Source organism: Schistocerca nitens, chromosome 1 (genome assembly GCF_023898315.1).
Source record: "Schistocerca nitens isolate TAMUIC-IGC-003100 chromosome 1, iqSchNite1.1, whole genome shotgun sequence".
Taxonomy (NCBI): Eukaryota; Metazoa; Arthropoda; class Insecta; order Orthoptera; family Acrididae; genus Schistocerca; species Schistocerca nitens.
The window spans coordinates 338341521-338366110 of NC_064614.1; the positions used below are offsets into that span (position 1 = coordinate 338341521).

Here is a 24590-nt window from a genome sequence, read left to right on the forward strand (position 1 = left end):
TGTTTGTGTGTCTATCAACAAGCCAACGCTTTCATTTGGTAAGTTACATCATCTTTGTTTTTAGATATACACTCCTGGAAATGGAAAAAAGAACACATTGACACCGGTGTGTCAGACCCACCATACTTGCTCCGGACACTACGAGAGGGCTGTACAAGCAATGATCACACGCACGGCACAGCGGACACACCAGGAACCGCGGTGTTGGCCGTCGAATGGCGCTAGCTGCGCAGCATTTGTGCACAGCCGCCGTCAGTGTCAGCCAGTTTGCTGTGGCATACGGAGCTCCATCGCAGTCTTTAACACTGGTAGCATGCCGCGACAGCGTGGACGTGAACCGTATGTGCAGTTGACGGACTTTGAGCGAGGGCGTATAGTGGGCATGCGGGAGGCCGGGTGGACGTACCGCCGAATTGCTCAACACGTGGGGCGTGAGGTCTCCACAGTACATCGATGTTGTCGCCAGTGGTCGGCGGAAGGTGCACGTGCCCGTCGACCTGGGACCGGACCGCAGCGACGCACGGATGCACGCCAAGACCGTAGGATCCTACGCAGTGCCGTAGGGGACCGCACCGCCACTTCCCAGCAAATTAGGGACACTGTTGCTCCTGGGGTATCGGCGAGGACCATTCGCAACCGTCTCCATGAAGCTGGGCTACGGTCCCGCACACCGTTAGGCCGTCTTCCGCTCACGCCCCAACATCGTGCAGCCCGAACCAGTGGTGTCGCGACAGGCGTGAATGGAGGGACGAATGGAGACGTGTCGTCTTCAGCGATGAGAGTCGCTTCTGCCTTGGTGCCAATTATGGTCGTGTGCGTGTTTTGCGCCGTGCAGGTGAGCGCCACAATCAGGACTGCATACGACCGAGGCACACAGGGCCAACACCCGGCATCATGGTGTGGGGAGCGATCTCCTACACTGGCCGTACACCACTGGTGATCGTCGAGGGGACACTGAATAGTGCACGGTACATCCAAACCGTCATCGAACCCATCGTTCTACCATTCCTAGACCGGCAACGGAACTTGCTGTTCCAACAGGACAATGCACGTCCGCATGTATCCCGTGCCACCCAACGTGCTCTAGAAGGTGTAAGTCAACTACCCTGGCCAGCAAGATCTCCGGATCTGTCCCCCATTGAGCATGTTTGGGACTGGATGAAGCGTCGTCTCACGCGGTCTGCACGTCCAGCACGAACGCTGGTCCAACTGAGGCGCCAGGTGGAAATGGCATGGCAAGCCGTTCCACAGGACTACATCCAGCATCTCTACGATCGTCTCCATGGGAGAATAGCAGCCTGCATTGCTGCGAAAGGTGGATATACACTGTACTAGTGCCGACATTGTGCATGCTCTGTTGCCTGTGTCTATGTGCCTGTGGTTCTGTCAGTGTGATCATGTGATGTATCTGACCCCAGGAATGTGTCAATAAAGTTTCCCCTTCCTGGGACAATGAATTCACGGTGTTCTTATTTCAATTTCCAGGAGTGTATTTTTCCCACGTGGAATATATATATATAACAGAGGGAAACATTCCACGTGGAAAAAATGTATCTAAAAAGAAAGATGATGAGACTTACCAAACAAAAGCGCTGGCAGGTCGATAGACACACAAACAAACACAAATATACACACAAAATTCAAGCTTTCGCAACAAACTGTTGCCTCATCAGGAAAGAGGGAAGGAGAGGGAAAGACGAAAGGATGTGGGTTTTAAGGGAGAGGGTAAGGAGTCATTCCAATCCCGGGAGCGGAAAGACTTACCTTAGGGGGAAAAAAGGACAGGTATACACTCGCACACACACACATATCCATCCACACATACAGACACAAGCAGACATATTTAAAGTTGCCCAAACTTTAAATATGTCTGCTTGTGTCTGTATGTGTGGATGGATATGTGTGTGTGTGCGAGTGTATACCTGTCCTTTTTTCCCCCTAAGGTAAGTCTTTCCGCTCCCGGGATTGGAATGACTCCTTACCCTCTCCCTTAAAACCCACATCCTTTCGTCTTTCCCTCTCCTTCCCTCTTTCCTGATGAGGCAACAGTTTGTTGCGAAAGCTTGAATTTTGTGTGTATATTTGTGTTTGTTTGTGTGTCTATCGACCTGCCAGCGCTTTTGTTTGGTAAGTCTCATCATCTTTCTTTTTATATATATATATATATATATATATATATATATATATATATATATATATATATATATATATATATATTGTGTGTGTGTGTGTGTGTGTGTGTGTGTGTGTGTGTGTGCAGCTGCTGACAGAGGACAGATGGTATAAAGATCACAGTAATTATTACCAGGAAATTGGTCCTTATGGGAGATTTTAATGAAAGAACAGGTCAGAGCTTGATGGTAAAACAGTAGGAAGGAATGGAGAGAATGCTGTAAATGAAAATGGGAAAAGATTATTAAATACATGCACTGCATGGGATTTAAAAGTTTTAAATTGTTTCTTTCTCCTTAAGTGAATACCTAAATACACATGGCAAGAGATTTGAAAACAGTCATAGATTAGCTTATATAAAAGAAAAATTGTAGATTTAGGGTGAGTGTCATAAGGGTATACAGAGGCTCAGAATGTGGCTCTGACCATTTTATGCTTGGATCAAATTTTGTCTTTTCAGTTTGAGGGAGAAAGGGTACATCAGAAAGATAGTGTTCCTATTAAAATTCTGGATGCTGATAAATATAATGTAAATACTCTCACAGATGAAAGTGTGAAATTTATTGATAAACTGAGACTAGCTAGCAAAGTTTTGATGGAGGTGAAATGCTGAAATAGAAGTATCAATAAACTAAAAGATGTGTTCATATGGCAGCATGTGAAGCACTGAGCCAACAAAGCAAAGAAAGAAAACAAAGTCCAGAGTGGTGGACACAGAACAAAGGGGGCAAAATAGGAGTGAGTAAGAAAATGTATAACAGTTGGCTGTGGGTGAGGGATGTTGAGTATAGAAAAAAGTATTTGAAAACAAACATGGAGGGTAAAAAAGAAGCCTGGGAAACTGTGAACAGTTTAAGGAGAGATGTGAAGGAAGGGACAAATATAATATTTATTGGCATTAGAGAATCATAAAATCATTTCAAGACATTCCTTACAGGAGAGAGAACTGACCACAAGGACATGAAAATGGATTTCAGGAATAAATTTTCTGTGGGGGGAAAAAGTGGACCAGAAAACTATAGTGGAAGTTAAAAGATCTGTGAAAGAAATGGAAAATCTCCCAGTGTAATTAATGAAGTATGGGCCGAGTTTGTATGGGAATGGGATTGTTTGAGTAAGTTGTTCAATACATACATGTTGGAGGGAGAAGAAGTGCCCAGGGAATGGCATTCAGCATTTCTAAGTCCTTAGAATAAGAAAGATAGTAAGAAGGTACATGAAAATAATTGTGGAGTCTGTGTTACACCCCCCAGGGGCTCAGCATTCATTTGCTGAGTACGGGCATGGCGACCCCGGGGTCCTGAGCTGGGGACTGGTCGGCGCCGCCGGTCTCCTGTCACCGTAACCCCCGGACATGCTTCAGCGACCACCGTATGGCGCGGCGGTGGAATGTTGTGTGCTGCGGGGAATGGTAATCTTGGCTTGACCGCCTGGATTGCGAGGAAGGCCACCCTCTATAAAAACCCCCCAATCTTACGGTGTGCTCCGCGCCTATGAGATGCATGGCTGTTGGGGTGGAACAGTCGCTAGCGGCCAACCTCTGGGGCACCTGCCGCACCCCAGTTGTATACGGCTTACTCAGGCACGCGGGGCTCTGTCTGAGCGGACCTTTAGTTCCCTAGCTGCTCGTGGGACCGCAATGGACCCTTCGACCTCTACATTTCCCCCAACCAGTGGCTTGGGTGAGCCACTGGTAGGAAAACACACCCCATCGAAGAAGCGACTTCGTGCTGCGAGTCCTCCAGCGCCTAGTGTTGATCGAGATTTATCAGACTGTTGTAACAGAGCACATGCTGATAATCAGAATGTGTTTTTGATTATTAAACGGAAGGAGGGTAGCTTTGAGAGGGTTTCTCCCTTTTACATCCACAAGGGTCTTGAGGGAATTGCAGGAACACTTAAATCTGTGAAGCGACTGCGCAATGGGACTCTGTTAGTTGAGACATCTAGTTCCCGTCAAGTCACTTCTCTTCGGAAGGCAGCCTGTCTCGGTGAGTACGCTATCGAGACCGAGCTCCACTCCACTCTGAACTACAGTAAGGGTGTTGTGACATGTCGGGACTTGGTGGATATCCCCACAGACGAGTTAAAATCTGAATGGGCTGATGAAGGTATTGTTGACGTGCAGCACATTATGAAACGAGTCGATGGGAACCTAGTCAAATCCGACTCGTTTATTCTCACGTTTAGTTGCCCACGACTCCCAGAGCATGTTAAAGCGGGGTTCTTACGTTTGCCAGTAAGGCCATATTTCCCCAACCCAATGTGCTGTTTTAAATGTCAGCGCTTTGGGCATACTACGTTGGGGTGCAATGGGATAGCCACTTGTGGTAAATGTGGTCAGCCTGCCCATGAAGGAGCCGATTGTTCATCGCCTGTGAAGTGCGTGAATTGCTCTGGGAGTCGCCCTGTCTGGAGCCGGGTCTGCCCCATCTATCTCGACGAACGGAAGATACAGGAGATTAAAACATCTAAGCGCATCCCCTATGGTGAGGCCAAGAAGCTCTTTAAGGCCATGCAACCTCCTGTGTTTACGACATCTTTCGCTTCCGCTCTGAAAAAACCGGTACAAATGGCCACTGTTGCTACGCAAACGGAGGTTGCTAGTGTTAGCACTAATACCTGCGTTTGCCAGTGCACTTGTGCTGCTGCGGTTGTTTTGAAACCTGCGGCTCTCCCCGCAACGTCGGACAAGGCCGTGGTTGCTGACATTGGGGTACTTCCTGCCTCTTCCCATATGGCGCCTTCTGCCCAGGCGGGTACAGCTCCACCTGCTGCCAAGGCTCTGCCTTCTAAGCCCCCCAAGACAAAGACGCTGAAAGTGAAGGTTTTGCCACCTGAGGAGACTGGTCAGGGTCGGTCCGATGACGAGGCCATCGTACTGTCTGACATCTCCCGTGGGTCGTCATCGGAGCTGATGGACATTGATGTCGACCGGGGGCGATCTTCTCGCCCCAGGAATAAATCTCCGGCCAGTACGGGCTCTCCTCCAAAACACAGAGGCAGGGTGAAAGTTCAGCCACCCTGATCACTGGCTCCCATATTACAGTGGAACCTGAATGGGTTCAGGACGCATGTGGCCGAATTACAACTCCTTGTACGAGAGTGCCCTTTGTGCTTATGTCTCCAAGAGACACATTTTCGGGCCACTGATGTTCCTTCTTTACGGGGCTATACCGTATATCGGAAAGATGATCTGACGGGGGAAAGGGCAAAAGGTGGTGTTGCGGTTTTTGTCCGTGACATGCACCCCTCATCTGAGCTCCCTCTCGTTACAGACTTGCAAGCAGTTGCAGTTGATCTTCTTGTGGGTCGGAGGCTCACTGTCTGTTCACTTTACTTACCACCTCAGGATGCGATAGACTCTGAGGCTCTCACAGACCTTATTAGCCAACTCCCCCGCCCATTTCTTCTTCTGGGGGACTTCAATGCTCATAATGTCTTATGGGGCTCTTCGACTACTTGCCCCAGGGGTCGCATTCTGGAAAACCTCATGATGTCTGAAGAACTGTGCATCCTCAACTCTGGTGCTCCCACCCATTTCTGTACTGCTTCTGGGTCGTCATCAGCTATTGACCTTTCCTTTTGCTCTCCAGCACTCACGGATTCTGCTCTGTGGGAGGTTGCTGCAGACCTCCATTCTAGTGACCACTTCCCCCTTTGGATTCACCTTCTGGATGAGGCTGAGGCATTACCAGTGCCGCCCCGGTGGCACCTCTGCAGAGCTGACTGGACACTTTTCAGCCAACTGGCTGTTTTGGAACACCTTGCCAGCGTCCACGAATGGGTTGACCATGTTACAGCCGTGATCTCCCATGCTGCTGAATTGTCAATCCCACGGTCATCCGGTCATCCAAAGAGGTGTCCTGTCCCTTGGTGGACCACTGAGTGCCGCTCAGCCATCTGAGTCCGCCGTGCAGCTCTGCGCGCCGCTTCAAGTGCAGTCCCTCCGCTGACAATCTTGCGGCCTTTCGGGTGGCAAGGGCCAAAGCGCGGCGAGTGATTAAAGAGAGCAAACGACGGTCATGGCAATCGTTCTTGAACTCCATCTCCCGTTCCACTAATTCTACGAAAGTATGGGAAGTCATCAGGAGGATTTCCGGGAAACTCGGCCAGCTACCTGTCACGGCATTGCTGCATGAGGGAAGTCTCCTCACGGCGCCGAGAGACATTGCCCAGACACTGGCTATGCATTTTGCGGAATCTACCGCTACTATTCACTGTGATCCAGCTTTCTGCCGCTACCGCACTGCCATCGAGAGGGGTCACTTGGACTTCCGGTCTCCAAATTCGGAACCCTACAATTGCCCCTTCACAATGTGGGAACTGGATTCGGCACTGTCTGAGGCTCATGATACTGCACCTGGCCATGATCAAATCCGGTACAGCATGCTGCAGCACTTGTTACTGCCTTCCAAGGAAGTTCTCCTGAATTTTTTTAATATGATATGGTTATCTGGCACGTACCCTGACTCATGGAGGGAGGCGATTTTGATACCCCTCCTCAAACCGGGGAAGGACCGAACGCATCCCAGTAGTTATCGGAGTATTGCTTTGACGAGCTGTGTCGGGAAGACGTTGGAACGCATGGTCAACCGTCGCCTGGTTTGGCTGCTCGAGACCAGGCAGCTCCTTAGCCCCTCTCAGTGTGGCTTTCGGAGATGTCGTTCCACTATCGACAACTTGACCCTGCTTGAGGCGGCCATCCAGCAGGCCTTCCTGCGTAACCAGCATTGTCTAGGTGTCTTCTTTGACATTCATAAGGCGTATGACACTACTTGGCGCCGCCATATCCTCAATAAACTCCATGAGTGGGGCTTTCGTGGCCGTCTCCCCATCTTCATTCGGTCCTTTCTTTCCCACCGCCTCTTTTGATATAGGGTTGGTAATGTGGTATCTGATTTGTATGTGCAGGAGAATGGTGTTCCTCAGGGAAGCGTTTTAAGTGTCACCCTCTTTGCCGTCGCCATTAACAGTATCACATCCACTGTCCAGAGTCCTGCCCAATGCTCGTTGTTTGTGGACGATTTTGCTGTTTTCTGTTCTTCCTCCAGTCTTGTCACTGCTAGTCGGCAGTTGCAGCTTACGATACAGCGATTAGAGGCATGGACTGCGAAGACGGGTTTTACCTTTTCTGCAGACAAATGTGTGTGTGTTCATTTTAATCGTTCTCGACGTCTTTTTACCTCCCCTGAATTGCGTCTGAGGGACACCATTCTTCCTTTTAGACACACTGTGAGGTTCCTGGGCCCCACTTTTGATTCCAAGTTGTCGTGGTTGCCTCACCTTAAAGACCTCAAGGTGCGGGCCCTGAAGGCGCTGAATATTTTGAAGTGTCTGAGCCATCGGTCCTGGGGAGCAGATCGGGCGCGTCTGCAGCAGTTTTATAGGGCTTTCGTCCGATCGCGTCTTGAGTATGGTTGCACCGTGTATGGGTCCGCACGGCCTTCGTATCTGAAGATCCTTGACGCAGTACACCATAAGGGTATCAGGCTGGCCACTGGTGCCTTCCGTACCAGTCCCATCCCCAGCCTGTGTGCTGAGGCAGGGGAACCGCCGCTTGCCATCCGGCGGAAACTCCTCATGGTGCGACGGGTGTGTCAATTCCTTGCCTGTCCTACCTCCCCTGCGTACCCTACCGTTGCCCGACCGCCTATGGAACGTCTCTTTTCCAGTCGTCCCAGGGCTACGAGACCATTTGGGATTCGTGCCAAGCATTTGCTTGAGTCCCTTGGTGTTGAGCGTGTGGCCCCCCAACGACAAGATTTTACTCGCCTGCCTCCCTGGTTGCTCCAGAGGCCCAGCGTCCTTTTAGACTTGTCGGAGTACCGGAGGAGCTGCACTCCTGCGTTTGTTTTTACCTCATTTTATGATATTTTAAACCAGCATCCCGACCATGTACCAGTATTTACAGATGGCTCTAAACAGGGGGACTCTGTTGGTTGTGCTGTTGTTTTCCCTGATCGAGTCGTCAAGTTACGGCTTCCTGCGGCGTTTACCATCTTTGATGCCGAATTGTTTGCGATCCTGCGGGCATTGGAGCAGATGAGATGTGTTCCCAGTCGTAAGTTCCTCATCTGTTCTGACTCCCTGAGTGCCCTTCAGACCATGCAACACTTGTACCCAGCGGATACGGTCGTCCAGAACATCCATGATGCCCTACTCCACCTGCAACGGCAGGGGAAGGAGGTTTCCTTCTGCTGGGTGCCGGGGCACGTGGGTATTAGAGGAAACGAACTGGCGGATGTGGCTGCCAAAGATGCGTGTTCCCTCCCTCACGTTGTTGCATGTGCCGTCCCCCTCCATGCTGTTACCTCCCTCCTGCGTTTTCGCGTTCTGCGTCAGTGGGAAGAGGAGTGGCTGGCAGTCGGTGAAAATAAGCTGCGTCTGGTCAAGGCCACCACGCGGCCATGGCGTACGTCCTACCAGTCATGCAGGCGGGATGAGGTTCTCCTCACTCGCCTCCGCATTGGGCACAGTCCCTTCACGCATGGTTTTTTACTCCGGCGGGAGGACCCCCCAATCTGCAGTGCCTGTGGCGTCCAGATTACTGTCCGCCACATTTTACTTGACTGTCTTTTATTCTCTGACCAGAGGGCGGCGGTTTCTTTGCCCCCGGATTTGCCCTCTATTTTACAAGATGACGCAACTGCTGTAGTTAAGGTCTTACGGTTTTGTGTCCTGTCCAATTTGTTGCCTCGGATTTTAGGGAGAGGGTTTTGATGTGCTGCTAGGTGACTGGCTCACTCAGGTTTTAGGTAAGAGGTCCGCCAGTCCCGATAACCTCTGTATGTGAGGATTTGAAACTGCGTCATATCTGTGTCTTTTAGCTGTTCTCCTTGTTCCCTGTCCGTCCCTTCACTGCATGTGTTCCTGTTTTTATGCGTTTGGGCGCTGATGACCCCGCTGTTTAGCGCCCGTAAACCTCAAACACACACACTCTGTGTTACAAATTCTATTGGTCAATTGTATGGTCGAGTCCTAAAAGACAGGATAAGAGAGGATGCTGATGGTTGCTGAAGAGTAAAGTTGATTCTGGAAGTGAAGATCTTCTAATGGCATTTTTGCTTTAAGATAGCTGATGGCAAAGAGGCTGGAAATAAATCTGAGTAGCTATTTAATGTTCATAGAATACAAGGAGGTGTGTGAGAGTTGGGAGAGAGTGATCAGTGTGTGGAATAAAATTTGTCACAGCCTTTGAGAATTACAAAAGGATAGAAGCAAGGATGCTGCTTGTCTGCTTTATTGTTTAAAATAACATGTATATCTAGAAAGTCCTAGATTTGTGCAGGAATGGACATTCAGATAACAAAGAATCAATGTTTGTTCACATTGATCTTCACAAATCATCAGATAGCGGCAGCCAATAAAGAGGTGCTTTATGTCAAGAACATTAAGAGAAGAATATATCTAAAAACAAAGATGATGTGACTTACCGAACGAAAGTGCTGGCAGGTCGATAGACACACAAACAAACACAAACATACACACAAAATTCAAGCTTTCGCAACAAACTGTTGCTTCATCAGGAAAGAGGGAAGGAGAGGGAAAGACGAAAGGACGTGGGTTTTAAGGGAGAGGGTAAGGAGTCATTCCAATCCCAGGAGCGGAAAGACTTACCTTAGGGGGAAAGAAGGGGTATACACTCGCACACACACACATATCCATCCGCACATACACAGACACAAGCTGTCTGCTTGTGTCTGTGTATGTGCGGATGGATATGTGTGTGTGTGTGTGAGTGTATACCTGTCCTTTTTTCTCCCAAGGTAAGTCTTTCCGCTCCCGGGATTGGAATGACTCCTTACCCTCTCACTTAAAACCCACATCCTTTCGTCTTTCCCTCTCCTTCCCTCTTTCCTGATGAGGCAACAGTTTGTTGTGAAAGCTTGAATTTCGTGTGTATGTTTGTGTTTGTTTGTGTGTCTATCGACCTGCCAGCACTTTCGTTCGGTAAGTCACATCATCTTTGTTTTTAGACAATACAAACATGTATTGATAAAATCAAACAAAGGTTATGCAGAAATGATGCAAACAGCAAAATATGGGAATTTATAATTTCAAATTGGCGGACAAGGTCTCACACAAAAATAAGCACGCACATTCCACAGATTTTTTACTTAGCTGATTCTGTGACAGCTTCTACACTGGTGGGCCAAAGATGAACACTACAGCACCAATTTACCTCAGTGAAAATTGCAAAAATGTGCAACACAAACAAAGCACATCTTCTGCCTGCAGCAGCTAACAATGCATATCCTCCACAGTGATCACTCAACATCTAATGCTATACATGCCTCTTATACTCTAGCAGTCTTGGGAACAACACTAAACATGAACAACACTAGTGCACTCTGGTGACTGTTCTAGCTGTCAGAGAGAACTGCAACTCTAACCATTTACACACCTGCTGATGGTGTGTAAGTGTATGAAGTTACAGTAAGATCTGGACATGTCTTCTGAGTGTTTCACTTTTCTTGTCAGGCAATGTGTATCAATGACTTTCCAAACAGAATAGGACATTGAGAAAAAGTTATCTTTGCTCAAAAGTAATGCCAAATAGTAATGACTCCAAATTTTTTATGTGAAAACTCTTAAAGCTTTTAAATAAAACAAATCTTATTAACATTCTACATCTTTGTTCTTCCTGTCTACATATTTGTAGCCCTCTGTTACTGGAAGGAGGGCTCCAAATTGTAGCATGTAACTTGGTGGTACGTAATGTAATTGTGTCACTATTTGAGAAACAGCATGTTACAATTGAGTTTTGAATTCAAAGAATTTATCCACACATGAAGCACTCTCTCCTTCAGCATGACAATGCCAGACCACTTATGTGTCCTGTGATATCTGCAACAATCTAATGCCTTGGGGTCACTGTCATTGATCATCCTCCATACAGTCCCTAAATGGCTCTATCCAATTTTCATCTGTTTCCAGAACTTAAAGAACATCTTCAATGACTCCACTTTGAGAGTGATGAAGTGGTGCAAGCAGAGATGAAGTTGTGGTGCCATCAACAAAGTCAATCATTCTACAAAGTGGTCTCTCACTGGGAGAGTATGTTGAGAGACTATATTGAGAAACAAATTAAAAAATGGAAAATCCACAATGGAATAAGAAATGTAACGAGAAATAAAACTGCAGGGAGGCAAGTTCCCCACCATGTAATTACTGAGATGGGTGACAGTGCTAAGTTGGATTATTAGTCTTGAATATGTGAATTCTTCATGGTGGCTTAATAAACACTTTTTTCCCATATGAAATCAATTTATCCACATTAAAACACAGTGATTTAATTTCTTCATATAGTCCATGTAAACCATGCATAATGCTCATAATATGGATCATTTTACGATAACTAACAACAAGACTTGTTGCTGCCTTCTTCGTATGTGCTGCAGCATTGTTGTTAACAGTAAAACATTGGCAAACTCCACACCATCTGGTCATAGAACTTGCACTGCTTCATTAAATAATCTTGCAACCATCACCTGATTCAGAGTAGTCATTTCTTTCTTCCTTGGCAGAAAACAGTTCTGAAAAATCACTTCATCATTTTTAATACCCCAACAACAACATTCCCAACTTTAATGCAAACAGAGTCTGGTGTTTTGTCTAACATGAGACAGATTTTCTCATTTTCACACACAGAATGAAGTAGTTGTAGAGTCTGTTACTAACACTTTGGCAGGTACTTTTTTCTCAATGTTGACTCTTCAGGAACGCCACAGCTGGAATATTTTGAGAGAAACCTCCTTAACATTGGATTATTTATCTTTGAAAGGGGTATGTCAACTGACACAAATGCACTACATAACTCTTCACAATAAACTGAAAATATATCAGGTCCTACTGTCACGGCCGTCAAATTTTATTAATGTAATGAAATGCAAGATGCATGTGACACAGGGCTGGTGCAAAGTAGAGTGAGCACAATTGTCAATACACAGAGGTGACAGGGGTGTGCTCACAACTAGTCACTGCAGGGGCAGTAACAAGTCTGTACACTACAGCAGTAGCAGCAACCAGACGGCAGAGGAGACATAAAAATATTAACAAGACCACTGTGTTTGAGAAAAATTTCAACTGAGGTGGGACATTTCCTTAATAAAAAACAGTCAGGGGGAAAAGAAGCTACAGGAGAAACTCATATAAGGGCCCTGAAAATCAGTTTATAAGCAGCAGTGTGAGTCAAAGGAGTCAGTCTTTGAGTTAGAAGAAGTGATTACCATGAAGCAGAGAGATGTGGTGCTAATGACCGTAGCAGTTTTGCGCCCTAAAACCATAACAAAAGGTAGATGCGGTAAAATAACTGAGTTGGTAGGAGCAGTCACTGTGGAGTGACACTTTGATGCTAATGCGTAAAAACTACAAGAAGTCTGTATGAATCTGATTGGGGACAGCTGAGTTTCTGAAGATTATTCAGCAACATTTATTCTCATGAGTTTTTTGCCTATAAGTAAAAAGCAAACTTTGTAGAGTTTGTCTCTAGCAGTAGCAATGAGTAATAGTTATTATTTTCCATGTGTTAGAATATAAAGAGGAACAAGCGCTGTCTCGAACGTGTCTCCTATTATGAATGGTAGCATACAGTTGCAAAAAGTAATAGGGGATATTTTCTGTATGTCAGAATATAAAGAGGAACAAGTGCTGTCTGTGAAACAGGCAAATTGTCCGCGTCGAAAATGGTCTGTACAGCGCCCACATCACACCACGCGTCTATTTGCGCACCAGCAGCGTGAGACACTTCAAAAGATTGAGCGATGCTGAGAACTTCTGACAACGACGGGTTTGGCAGTTGTAAGGCACATTGCCGAACTTCTTTATCAGGAGCAAGCCGTAGAATAGCGTCCCGAACCATTGAATCAGCATAAGACTCATGATGAGTGTCCGTGACAAACTAACATTTCCTACTCAGACCGTGTAGTTCCGCCGCCCAAGCCCGGTAAGATTGATGGGGCTGTTTACGACACCGGTAGAATGCCATGCGGGCGGCAACGACGTGGGTGCTTTTTCGGTAATAGTTAGACAATAATTCACACATTTCTTGGAAAGACAGAGAGGCAGGTTCCCACAGAGGGGCTAACTGAGATAGCAGCTGATAGATCCGTGGGGAAATCCAAGATAGAAATAACGACTTACACATAGGAGCGTCGACAACGCCGAAAGCCAAGAAGTGTTGCCGCAAACGCTTCTCATAATCCTCCCAGTCTTCAGTGGCCTCGTCGTAAGGAGGGAACGGAGGTGGAGAAGAGGAAGACAGACGATGAGTAAGGGACGTCGACAACGCCTGAATAGCAGCCGTCAGCTGTGTTTGTTGTGCCTGAATAGCAGCCGTCAGCTGTGTTTGTTGTTCAATGAGCGCTTGCATAAGCTGTTCCATGTCTGCCCCGACACGAACACCCAAGTCCACAACGCAGGAAAAAAAATATCCGACCTCGTCGCCAATATGTTGTAACCTTTAATCACTAATAAATTGCGTGGATCTGCAAAAGTAGAAACTCTAGCGGGTTACATACTACTAACTCCGTATCCGTCATTCGACTGCTGTGCCGTGACATGCGGCCGGCGCCGTTCATAGCCAGGTGGTGCTCCCGCGCTCGGCCGAGCTGCGGAGCGCCTCTATCGCCATGTTCGCATACTGACGTAGCGGCACTTTTAAATGTCGTGGCACTGTCACAACTCAGACCACATGGTGTCCATTTCAATCTCCAATATACCTGTAAGCTATCTTGCAGTGGTCATGAATCTGTGGCGGTTTGAGGCTCCGTGTTTCCCTGTGGACTTCGTATGCTTCACAATGCAGATGGCCATTTTGATGCTGCCCAATACAATCATGTTATGGGTAATGTTATGCTCCCTCAGTGTGACAACTATATCCTGGGGGATTAATCTGTTTGCAGTGAGATCAGTCTCCTATGCACATGTTAAGCAGGAGTGGTTTATGAAACACAGTGAGATTTCTATTCTCAACTGGACTCCTGTACCAAGTCTCAGCCCATTTAAAACATATGGTTGCATGTGAAACAGACCTTAAGGGAAACAGGCTTGACCATACATCAAGAACCTGTGATGACCTTTGGAAAGTTACCCTAGCTGTGTGGGAGGAAGTGGCAGAAAATGAGAGGTTTATTACTCACCTCATAAAATTCTTTCCTCACAGGGTGCAAGTGGTTACTGAAGTGTCTTTAGATGGAATATTAAGCAGTGAAAATACCAGATAGTGTATCCTGTTGAGGGTCTAAAAACCTTATTAAAAACTGTGAACTGTTTATCCAACTTCATTAATTTTGAGTTTTCTATAGATTAAAAAAATAATGCAGTAAAACAAAAAATAATTACCAGAAGTTTGATTCAGCCCAAATACTACCATTGCACAGTTGCTTATCAGTCTGTTGACTATGCCACCACAGTGCAAAGACACTATACATAGTGGTATGATATTCAGATATTTTTTACTATTGTAAAGTCCTTGACTCCACTTCAAGATTTCAGGTGCCAGGTATGTTTTTAGAGGGTCCTTGCTGAGTATCGGGAAGCCATAACTCCATCAGTTACATTCATAATTACAAGTGTCCACTACTTTCGTGAGCAGTACTCCACACTGTGTAATGTTATTGGCTTCTCTGTAAATGGTGGGTAACAATTCATATTCCTTTTGCACAATGAATACTTTGTCCCTAAATGAGAAGTTACCTCAACAGTACCCCATTTCTTCTGAATGAAAATATGTCCTTAAAGTCACCAGTTATTCTTATGGCACCAATAAGCATACATGAATGTTTTTGATGCCTAGTATATAGTTTTCCAGTTTGTTTTCATCAGTGTAATTACTTGAGAATGTAGAAACATCCATGTTTATCACCTTTTGTTGCCCCAGTAAATCAACATAATGTTGTCACCGTACATTAAACTTAGGACAGCCAAACTTGGAGCAATAATCTTCAGAATTTGATACCAATAGAAGCCAGCTGGCTGAGGAGACTTGGTCTTAGATTAGCAATATTATGCAAAGGAAAGTTGCCCCGCACTATATAGCGGAGGTGCTGAGTCACAGATAGGCAGATGCGACTCAACATCTTCGCTATATGGTGAGTGGCAACTTTCCTTTTCATAATATTGTTACATTCCATCCTGGAAGGTTGTATACATGGAAGAACCTTGGAGATACTAGAAGGTTTCAGATATATAATGGTAAGACAAAGATTTAGGAACCAGATTTTAAATTGTAAGACATTTCCAGGGGCAGATGTGGACTCTGACCACAATCTATTGGTTATGAACTGTAGATTAAAACTGAAGAAACTGCAAAAAGGTGGGAATTTAAGGAGATGGGACCTGGATAAACTGAAAGAACCAGAGGTTCTACAGTGTTTCAGGGAGGGCATAAGAGAACAACTGACAGGAATGGGGGAAAGAAATACAGTAGAAGAAGAATGAGTGGCTTTGAGGGATGAAATAGTGAAGGCAGCAGAGGATCAAGTAGGTAAAAAGACGAGGGTTAGTAGACATCCTTGGGTAACAGAAGAGATACTGAATTTAATTGATGAAAGGAGAAAATACAAAAATGCAGTAAGTGAAGCAGGCAAAAAGGAATACAAACGTCTCAAAAATGAGATCGACAGGAAGTGCAAAATGGCTAAGCAGGGATGGCTAGAGGACAAATGTAAGTATGTAGAGGCTTATCTCACTAGGGGGTAAGATAGATACTGCCTACAGGAAAATTAAAGAGACCTTTGGAGAAAAGAGAACCACTTGCATGAATATCAAGAGCTCAGATGGAAACCCAGTTCTAAGCAAAGAAGGGAAAGCAGAAAGGTGGAAGGAGTATATAGAGGGTCTATACAGGGGCGATGTTCTTGAGGACAATATTACGGAAATGGAAGAGGAGGTAGATGAAGATGAAATGGGAGGTATGATACTGTGTGGAGAGTTTGACAGAGCACTGAAAGACCTAAGTTGAAACAAGGCCCTGGGAGTAGACAACATTCCATTAGAACTACTGACAGCTTTGGGAGAGCCAGTCCTGACAAAACTCTATCATCTGGTGAGCAAGATGTATGAGACAGGCGAAATTCCCTCAGACTTCAAGAGGAATATAATAATTCCAATCCCAAAGAAAGCAGGTGTTGACAGATGTGAAAATTACCGAACTATCAGTTTAATTAATCACAGCTGCAAAATACTAACGTGAATTCTTTACAGACGAATGGAAAAACTGATAGAAGCCGACCTCGGGGAAGATCAGTTTGTATTCCATAGAAATGTTGGAACACGTGTGGCAATACTGACCCTACGACTTATCTTAGAAGAAAGATTAAGGAAAGGCAAACCCACGTTTCTAGCATTTATAGACTTACAGAAAGCTTTTGACAATGTTGACTGGAATACTCTCTTTCAAATTCTGAAGGTGGCAGGGGTCAAATACAGGGAGCGAAAGGCTATTTACAATTTGTACAGAAACCAGATGACAGTTATAAGAGTCGAGGGACATCAAAGGGAAGCAGTGGTTGGGAAGGGAGTGAGACAGGGTTGTAGTCTCTCCCCGATGCTATTCAATCTGTATATTGAGCAAGCAGTAAAGGAACCAAAAGAAAAGTTCGGAGTAGGTATTAAAATCCATGGAGAAGAAATAAAAACTTTGAGGTTTGCCGATGACATTGTAATTCTGTCAGAGACAGCAAAGGACTTGGAAGAGCAGTTGAACGGAATGGACAATGTCTTGAAAGAGGGTATAAGATGAACATCAACAAAAGCAAAATGAGGCTAATGGAATGTAGGGTGACGCTGAGGGAATTAGATTAGGAAATGAGACACTTAAAGTAGTAAAGGAGTTTTGCTATTTGGGGAGTAAAATAACTGATGGTGGTCGAAGTAGAGAGGATATAAAATGTAGACTGGCAATGGCAAGGAAAGCGTTTCTGAAGAAGAGAAATTTGTTACCATCGAGTATTGATTTAAGTGTCAGGAAGTCGTCGTCGAAAGTATTTGTGTGGAGTGTAGCCATGTATGGAAGTGAAACATGGATGATAAGTAGTTTAGACAAGAAGGGAATAGAAGCTTTCGAAATGTGGTGCTACAGAAGAATGCTGAAGATTAGATGGGTAGATCACATAACTAATGAGGAGGTATTGAATTGAATTGGGGAGAAGAGGAGTTTGTGGCACAACTTGACTAGAAGAAGGGATTGGTTGGTAGGACATGTTCTGAGGCATCAAGGGATCACCAATTTAGTACTGGAGGGCAGTGTGGAGGGTAAAAATCATAGAGGGAGACCAAGAGATGAATACACTAAGCAGATTCAGAAGGATGTAGGCTGCAGTAGGTACTGGGAGATGAAGAAGCTTGCACAGGATAGAGTAGCATGGAGAGCTGCATCAAACCAGTCTCAGGACTGAAGACCAAAACAACAACAACGACATCCTGGATTTTCCATTGTTTGATTTTTGGTCTGAGATTAGTTTAAATTAGGTTAGATGTGATTTTTATTCCAATTTATCCACAGTGAGGAGATCCTCTGGGATGGGGAACATGTCAGAAAATAAATATACAACAAGTATTTACAGAACAAGAGCAGATATGCTAATGTACCTTCCACAGATCCCGAATAAAATGGCCCTTGTTGATGTGGAAAAAACAATTAACAGGATATAAAACTTGTCAGTAAATATTAAATATTCAGTACACTTAGGTACATATGATAATTCTTAGGTTATTGTATCCATCCATCATCAATAAATAAATAAATAAAATTAAAAAAAGTTACAGTGCTCGCATTACTGCACAAAATTTGTACAGAAGTCAGATTGTTCTCAGTATTCACATTAAGTGATATTATTGATGACATACACGCATCTGTTGGTTCTGCAAAGAAATTCATCCACGGAGTCAAAGGTAGAAGTTGTTGGCCACAAATAAATCCTTTCGACTCTTCTCAAACTGATCTTTATTTTTAGTTAAATTTTTTTTATGGCTGCTGGCATGTTACTGAAAATATGTATTGCTGACTAGTGGACACCTTTCTGAACCAAAGTAATTGACTTTAAATTTTCAGCAGCTCTGTGGTATGTTCTTTCCAGTTAAATTTATTATCAAGCTGTAATGTGAAGAATTTAACACTATCAACTTCCTCTATCTGCTTGTCATAATATTTTAGTCATATACTGGCAGGAAACCTTTTACAAGATGTAAAATGCATATAGTATGTTTTTTCAATGTTTAGTGGCACAGAATTGGCTAGGGACCGTTTATTAATGTCCACGAAAAATTCATTAGCCAATCTTCTAAGGCCATACTTGATTTGCTATTCATTGCAATGTTTGTATCATCTGTAAACGAAAAAAACTTGGCACTGTTAATGTTACAGATGAAAGGTCTTTGATATGCACAAGAAAAAGTAAGGGTCTAGGATGGAACCTTGGTGGACGTAACATGTTATTGGTTCTCAGGTGGATGATGCCAAATAGCTTAATAGAAGTCTCTTTCCTGTTGGCAGCCTTTGTTTTCTGTCAGAGATATAGGGTTTGAACCATTTTGCAGCACTTCCTGTTACACCACACTATTCTAATTTACTTAAAAGGATAGTGTGATTTACACAGTAGAACGCCGTTGACAGATCACAAAATGTATCAAAAGCCTGTAATTTATTTTCTAATAAATTAAGTACATTTTCAGTGCATATGTAGATAGCCTTCTAAATATCAAAACCCTTTAGAAATCCAAATTGTGACAGGGATAATATTTTATTTGTGATGAGATGGTTAAAAAGGGTGACTCTATATTACCTTTTCTAAAATTTTTGAGAATGTGGGCAACTGGATGGAATTGATGGTGTTTCTTACATCATTTAGTATTCAAAGACTGAACTTCAGCATATTTGAACAATTGAGGAAAATTTCTACTGATAAAAGAATGATTAAACAAATAAGATAAAATGTCACTAAACTCAGAGGCATACTGTTTAATCAACTTTGTTAATAGATGATCATACATTAACAATGTAGCTCAAAAGTTTCAGTACAAAATTATTTTCTTACAATTAATTTTTGCATGCATTATCTCATTATAGTTGTAAAGCATCTTTGGATGTAACTTTTCAGTTCTTGGCAGTGGCCTCACAAGCAATTTTGCAGACGTCATTGTTGAAGTCGTGGACTGTCCTGATTTAACACAGCAACCTTTTACCTTGGCATGCAAGGGTAAGTCTTGGCATAATGTCGCGTTATCATTATATCATTCAGAAAGGAGTGGCACATTAAAGACTTGGTATATTCACTGGAAAGTCTTCAGAAACAACATTTGTGGTGCAACAAGATTGAGATAGTAATAATCTTAGTTGTGGCCAACGTAATATATAAGTTTGAGTTAACTAACTGGGAAGAGAACGTATCTTGAAATGAATAACTGATACCGGCGACTGTGAAAGACTCATTAGTCTACTGCATCCTAAGTATAGGTATTAGAGCATGAAGTCATTTGACAGTTACAATATTTTCATTCTTAGGTTGTAGCCAGTGTTGACAACAGCCATCAAGACATAAAATTATGTTAAATAATTAGTTTATTTGTTTTCAGTGGCCAGATACAATATTTATTATAAAAATAGTTTCTTAAACTTGAGAAGCTGAGTTGCAGTGGAGTAAAGGAAACATGGCAAGTATAAAAAATGAAACAAATAGATGAGATGTTTGTCTATAACAAATTATGTTTGAGTAACAATGGACATTTTGCAATTCTTTAGATTTAATTTATCACACAGCAATTTCTTTCTCAGTAAGACATCCACAAAATGCTACTGGGAAACTTCCCCAGCTAAGCCAAAGTTACTGTATGGAGCCATTTCATTGTAGCTTATCACAAAGTTTACCTCTTAGAGTAGGTTTAATTTTTACCTTTCACCATGAAATAAACTTCATGCCATAACTTATTTATTTTAGTATTATACATTGATGTAAGTATAAACTTTTTGCTTAGAAAAGTGTCTGTGTAGATTTCATTTTACCTTAGGCAGTGCAGAAAGCCAACTGCCACATAGAAAAAGTCTGGTCCAGAAAATCAGCCATTTACGTAATTTAAAATGTTACTGTCACATCTTAGTTTGATATATCTTAAAAGGCAATACATACTGAAAATACCAAGCTTCAAGGTTTATTTTCATCTTTATTTTAGATCTGTGATAGATTACAAATTTTACAATAATAATGATGGAAAGTATAACTATCCCAAAAAAAATAATAAAAATAAAAAAAAAATTGTTTGAGATACAATCTTCAGCAATTTTGCATGTAAGTGGTCTTTGTATGAAAAGTCTGAAACATTTTGGCATTCAGAGACATATGTTACAATCAGGGCAATACCAACTTGTTTATTTTGTGTTTGCTTTGGCAGTCAATTAAACATATCTTGGAAACCATGTTGGCTGCTGCTTCAACTCAGTTCCAACAGTTTTATAAGGGAAGTGCCGTACTACAAGCCTGTTGCCAATGTTACACTAGGAACAACTTCTTGAGTCAGTGTTGTACCTTTACGGAAGAGTCCTTCACCAATTTCTTCAGACTATTGGCCACTTAGATATTTTTCCCTCCAATCCAGTTCTTCCTCTGGAGTATCTAAAATTTCTTACTCACTCAACAAATGTGATACATTTATATCAGAACCGTAGAGAACATCAAAACCTAGTGAGTTCATACACAAATATCGCAACAACCCTAGCACACATTGACTTAGTCTCGACACTGACTCTTAAGTTTGCTATTGATTCTGTTGACGTAATTCTATGAATTGACAATAGAGAGCAGCACCTGCCAAGGGATAGCTAGTGTGACATCCCTACATTGTTCTCATATGAAGCCAGTCCAGTTTTCGAGTGATAGTGGCTAGTGCATAGTGAAACATCAGGGGCTGAGATATACTTCGGCATGGTCTTTTGAATAGTGTGTCATGGCTGGGTGTGTTCAGGATTCATAGCCAAAGTGTTAATGTAAAATGATGGTTCTGTATTTATCTATTGTATTTTTCTGTTTTCAGTTTCCCAAATATGAGTATCTATAGTCAGACCTACCCATGTTTGTAATTCTTCTTCTTACTGTTTCCACTTACTCTAAATTGATAAGTTAGTTTCAAGGCAGGGATTATTGTTATTGTGGAATATACTGTTTTTATTGTAATGAATAAGTTAAAAGTAAAGTAAAGTTTCCCAAATATGAGTATCTATAGTCAGACCTACCCATGTTTGTAATTTTTCTTCTTACTGTTTCCACTTACTCTAAATTGATAAGTTAGTTTCAAGGCAGGGATTATTGTTATTGTGGAATATACTGTTTTTATGGTAATGAATAAGTTAAAAGTAATTTATCAAAATACTTTAACAGGTATCACAGTTTAGCCATCTGTAACTTTTACTCTAAAGCAAAGTTATGATGCCTTAACATTTGTATGATTTGGTACATTGTTGCTATGTGCAAATCTCTCTCTCTCTCTCTCTCTCTCTCCCCCCCCCCTCCCTCCTTCCTCTCCCTTCCGTCCCTTCCCCTCCCCCTTCCCAACCCTCCCTCCCTCACCCCACCCACCCGCCCACTCCTTCCCCTAGTCCCCATCCCCTGTGGTTGCCCAGCAGAGTGAGTGTGAGTGGGTGGAGAGAAAAATTGGGACAAATGGGGAAAGGAATGCCGTGCACAGCATGGATGGGGTAGTGGTGTATTTGGGTGTGGAAATGGCGGTAACCAATGATTGTTAGATAGTTGCAAAATGTGGATGAATTCTGGTAGGTAACGATCAGTAAACTAGAAAACTGATCAGGTAGAGAAGGAGATAGTGTGTGTGTGTGTGTGTGTGTGTGTGTGTGTGTGTGAGAGAGAGAGAGAGAGAGAGAGAGAGAGAGAGAGAGAGGCGGTGGATGTGGGAAGGCACCCACCACTAAAAGTACCACCAGTTTTGAAAGTTCTCACTGACTAATTCCAAAGAAAGCTCTGCTGAGTTTTAATAACAAGAGTAAATACAGAGAATATGAAAAAATATTCTTCAACAGAAACATACAAATAAATAATGTTTGAGACAGAATATTTCAATAAGATAAAATTGGGGAGAAAGGATAGACAACATCTGGAATCCATTACGCTAAGAGGAAAGAATTTTAAGGACTTTTGTAAATACGTAAAACATATGCAACATGGAAAATAATAAAATACTCATAGATTCAGGTTCATAGTCTTTGTTTGCCATTGACCACATGCAGCGGAATAGACTGTATATTGATGAAATGATACAATAGCAATCACTTATTAATTAATTTTCACATTACATGTGCAAATTATTTATCCTACATTAACCAGCTGTACAGAGTTGCAATCGTAGTATTAAAACTGAGATTCTACACTTCAAGTGTCCAAAATTCTGCTAAACTGTATAATGGATCACACAACTTACTTTCAAAATTATTAAGAGGTGTATTGAGTGCAGAATGTGATAATTGATTAAAAGATTTTCAGACAGTTCACTTTGTGGGAGTTGCCTGCTTTGTCAGCCTGTGCCTAGTAATATCAATATTCTTTCTGTTTCTGGTGTCATGACATAGTATACTCTCTCCAGTGTTAAACTCTTGTTACGTTGTTTTAGCATATATCAGTGATGCATAGATATAAAGATTTATCACTGTCAATATTTTGATCTTAGTGAATAAAGGACAGCTGTGTTCCTTTGGACCAACCTTACTTGTTATTTGTAGCATCTTTTTCTGACTCAGTAGTACATCATTGCAGCATTGAAGAAGAATGGTTCAAGGACAGGGCCATGAGGCACACCAGACATGACTTTCTTCAACAGAAGACACAAGCTGTCTTCTATTATTATCATAGATAAAGATGAGACTTAAATGTCTCGAGGAAAATTTAATTATAAATTCACCTGAGGTACAGGATTTCCCCATTATATCCAATGCTGGTGTGTTATTTCAATGCCAGAAAGCCCTGGCAGTGGTGACAATATAGGGGGAAAATAAGCTTAAGATATGAATTGAAGTTTGTGTTGGGGAGGACATTGGACTTTGATAGTCCTTGCAGTAATGTTAGCCATGGTGCTGTGGTGGTGTAATGATCAGCATACCTGCCTTGTAAGCAAGGAGATCCAGGTTCAAGTCTAGGCTGTGGCACAAATTTTAATTCATTTATTCAGCTTCCATCATTATTGTAGATAAAGATGAGAAATGTCTCAAGGGAAACATAACTATAAGAAAAGTGTTAATTATTTCTAATTCTGTATTATTTTTTCCATAATACTGTAGTTTTGTTAGTAAGATGTGAAAGAAAATACAGTCAAATATGTTACTCAAACCACATAGCTCAAGAGAAATCGTATTCTTATTTTCAGCTCTGTTTAATGTCTGATTAACAAATTTAAGCACTGCAGAAGTGGTATTTCTTCCGCATTCTTCCATGCTGTCTTACTACAAAGAAGATCAGGTTTTTCAGAGTGGTTACTAAGCTCTATGTGAAAAATTACTTCATATATTTTGGAAAAGATTCTAACAGTAGCCACTGGTCTGTAGTTCTCCAGGAGTTCTTTTCCCCCTTTTTGTATGTAGATATATCTTTTGAAATTTTGAGCTGGCCTGGGAAAACTGCAAATTCTAGGCATTTATTCACAATAAAAGCAAGCTGTTTGGAAATATGGTGTATAGTCCTTTTTATTGTATAGTTATATAGTCAGTAGCAGTCCAGACTTTTCAAGTTTGAAAATTAAGTTGAAGATTAAAGCAAACATTTTGTGGAACATTATCAAATTGGAAACAAATAAAAAATGTCAGAAATGAAAACGTGCATTTGCTTCAGCTTTGAGACAAATGGAAGTGGAATGAAATAATTGCATGCCAAATGCTGTGAATTCCATTGGAAAGTGGTTAAATGGTGTGTAATTTTTAGCACTGTTCTAAGAATAGACTGGAAAATAAAAAGTGACAGCAAACTACATGTATGTAACCACTTAGGAAGAAACAGAGTAAATAAAGGGGGGAGATTTGTGATTCATTAAATTACAAAGTAGATTTATTGTGGGATATGTATAGATATACTTATCATCAAAGGGGAGGATATTCATCCACTATGGGATCACGAAATACACTGTGTAAAGTGTGAACATTTATATTACCAAGCTTTGCACAAGGACACTGTTTCTTTCACCATTATATTAAGTCTGGATCTCCCTATAAAACCATTGTAGACTATGTACAAACAGGACTATAATGTCTAGAATCTGAAGTTTAAGAAACACAACAGTGTCTGTTACACACAGCTGGCTGTCATTTTTGTTATCTGGTTGTTGAGTTTTTATGTTATAATGGTATTTACCCACTTTCAGAGACACTATCTTTCAGCATGGCCCTGTCTCCACTCATCTGACACCTGTAAATCAAATCCAGTATC

The 24590-nt window shown here is 42.6% G+C and overlaps 1 protein-coding gene across 6 annotated transcripts in view; it reads left to right on the plus strand.

Annotated features, from left to right (window-relative positions):
- LOC126248576 (ester hydrolase C11orf54 homolog) overlaps positions 1 to 24590 on the plus strand; it is a 110337-nt gene that overhangs the window by 28019 nt on the left and 57728 nt on the right. For all 6 annotated transcript variants that reach the window (XM_049949720.1, XM_049949693.1, XM_049949701.1 and 3 more), the window contains exon 3: positions 19275 to 19373. In XM_049949720.1, coding sequence (XP_049805677.1) covers positions 19275 to 19373 — 99 coding nt within the window. The remainder of the gene's footprint in view (positions 1 to 19274; positions 19374 to 24590) is intronic.